Below are 2,840 nucleotides of genomic sequence, written 5' to 3'. Positions count from 1 at the left end.
ACATCTATTCTCATGCACGCACAATTAACCAGAAAAAGTGTAACCAAAATAATATCTATGTCAAATATTTTACAAATGGTAGTAGCAAAAAAAAATACAGAGCACGACAAGTGAAAAAGAAAAACATAAAGAAAATGAATGGCATAAATAAAATGAAATAAACGATTCACTCTGACCAAAATTTAAACCGCGGGTTGTTTAACATAAAAGTAAGGGGTCTTATGTAAAATGCAAAAAACGGTTCGTTCTCACTTATAAAAGGACTGCGGGTTAATTAACGAAAAGAACATGGACTTTTCTACAAAAACGCCATGACGTACAACCAGAAGCAATATTTACTTTATTATTATTATTAGACTAGCAAAAGAGCCCGTGCGTTGCAACGGGATCAAACCATACAATACGTCTTAACAAAAATTATAAAAACTCCCGACCATCACGCCATTTTACGCCTCTTCTTCGAGTGCATGTTACATAGAAAATGCAGTGGAAGAAAGCCTCCCTATTGCAACCATTTGTTACCTTACACCATGGCCGGGGCCGCAGACGATTCCGTCGACGGTGACGAAGAGGCTCCCGGGGCCGATGGAGATGCAGTCGTCGCCCGTGCCGATGGTCAAACCGGTGATGTGGACGTCTTCGCTCCGGTCGACGTGGACGTTGTCGGTGTTGGGGCTGTTCTCCAGCGCGGTGATGGTGAGCTGCGTCACGTTGACCTTGCCGCTCATGCTGAGTCCGATGTGAATCTGCGGGCTGTCCTTGCTGCTGAATTGGCTCAGCTCCACGTCGGTGCAGTTCATGACCACCAAGGCCTGTATCCATCCATGTAGTGATACGTGTGCAATGAGGTTACATGCACGTCATTTATGCTAATTACCTAGCCACTACACTTGCTTTCTATTACAGTATATATGTTTATACTGACCGTCGGTGCCTTAATCACACAATCATGAAAGAAAAGAACAATAATAGGTGAGTGAAAACTGATGAATGCTTCGGTTTAAGGAAATATATCGACCATGAAATACTTTCTCTCCAAAGAAGATTGGTAAAGCAAAAGGCACTTGCCAAATGCAAGGAGGAATTAAAGAAAAGAAATCCTTAAGAGTTGAGTTGGGCTTCCTCACATCATTATCGGCTTTGCATTTATCGACCCACCACGTCTGGCCTGTGCCGTCCAACAAGCCGGTGCTGTTGCCGGTAACTGTGAGCCCGTCGACCAGGTAGAACATCAGCCAATGGTTCTTCTTTTCGCTCCATGCGCTCGCCGGCGGCGTCGTAATCGTGCCCATGACCTGTGACAACCAAAGCAAGTTTTCCTGGTCGTCCGATGAAGCCAAACCACACCCCAGATCAGGATAGACGGAGGAGCGCGCGGTGATTCTGGTGAAGGCGCATGGACCAGTGAACCTGGTGAGGCCGACGAGGAATGACTTCGCCGTCGGAACGAGCAACGTCGCCGACAAGCCAGTGGCGCCGCACGCCGCCGCCCATGCATCCACAAACGCTTTGGTGCCGTCTGTGGTCCCGTCGCCTAGAGCACCGTAGTCCTCGACGTTGAACACGCCGTCCACCCCACCGGCGGCGGCGACGACCACACCACGCCACGCGAGGCCGGCGAGGAGCAGGATGGCCGTGCAGAGGATGCCGATGATACCCTGCAAGATTAATTAAGTAAGCAATGTCTCAGAGACACACACACATGCATGCATGCATGGTCAATTCATCAATGATGAATCTGAACATCACTTCGAGCAAACTTTGCGAAATGCACTAATATACACAGAGCGTGTACCATCGGCTCGTGAAGAATTGTTGTGGAACCCTCGCTGTAGTCTCTCTCTCTCCCTGACTCTCTCTCTCTGCCTGGAATCAAGTGCCAAGCTCTGTTGGATCGAAGCTAACGTACCGATGATATATTTTATGAAAACTGAAGGAGGTTTCTACAAAAATTTTAAAAAACGATTCGTTCTCTCACTTCATTATGTAGTGCGGGTTGATTTCGGAAATTCACATGAGAGTTTCTGTAAAAATACAAAAAAAGACTCGTTTCTCACTTAAAACCGGACTGCGGGTTGATTTCGGAAAACTTCAGAGGGTTTTCTACAAAACGACCACGACGGACGCACTCCATGCTTTACTATTAGGGAGAGATAGAGATATATGACCCATGATTAGGCTATCATGGGGCTGATGTTGTATCCACACTAATGAGATTGATCTTTCCTATGGCACACGCCAACACTTCAACTACAAACCGCACCATCGTGGCCGACGCTTCCCGGCGAAAGATTATCAAGCTCTTTGCAAGACCGAACACCGTCTCGTTTATGGTGCTTTAGCTAGCGGCCAACCTGCCAAGGTGTGCTCATGTAGCTTATTAGAGCAGATTTGGGCTATGTATCAATTTCGACAGGTTTTAGAAGCTTCCATGTAGAATTTTTCTTTTTGTTTTCTCTATCGTTTTTTCTCTTTTTTTTCTTCGTTTTTTAATACATGCCGACTTTTTAGAATATTTTTTATGACGACTATATATTTTGTATTACTGTCTTTTTTATGTATGAAATAAATACAAAATTTAAAATGTAAAATTATGATGCACTAATGTAAAAATAGACCATTTGATTGCATTTAGATGCGTGCTATTGTGATAGGTACAGAAGGTAACTAGTCAACCCACTAGTAATTGCCAATTTAATTAATTTTGAAAACAATTATGGCGCAAATCATTAAATGGATGTCATTAAACATGTCATACATGGTATATATCTTTAGAAAGAAAAAAAATTACACATTAGGCATATGGACATTTATTTCATATATGTACGAATTAGATATGT

General features: G+C 43.8%; 1 protein-coding gene across 1 annotated transcript; it reads right to left on the bottom strand.

The window, feature by feature from the left end:
* Window positions 1-518: 518 nt before the first annotated feature.
* LOC123405484 (polygalacturonase ADPG1-like) lies at window positions 519-2,266 on the bottom strand. Its single transcript, XM_045099154.1, has 5 exons — window positions 2,255-2,266; window positions 1,365-1,658; window positions 1,138-1,295; window positions 926-956; window positions 519-812 (listed from the first exon to the last, which is right to left on the bottom strand). The coding sequence occupies exons 1-5, from the start codon at window positions 2,264-2,266 to the stop codon at window positions 519-521; spliced, it is 789 nt and encodes a 262-aa protein (XP_044955089.1).
* Window positions 2,267-2,840: the final 574 nt, after the last annotated feature.

This window comes from Hordeum vulgare, chromosome 6H (genome assembly GCF_904849725.1).
Source record: "Hordeum vulgare subsp. vulgare chromosome 6H, MorexV3_pseudomolecules_assembly, whole genome shotgun sequence".
NCBI lineage: Eukaryota > Viridiplantae > Streptophyta > Magnoliopsida > Poales > Poaceae > Hordeum > Hordeum vulgare.
This window is presented reverse-complemented; position numbering and strand designations above follow the sequence as displayed.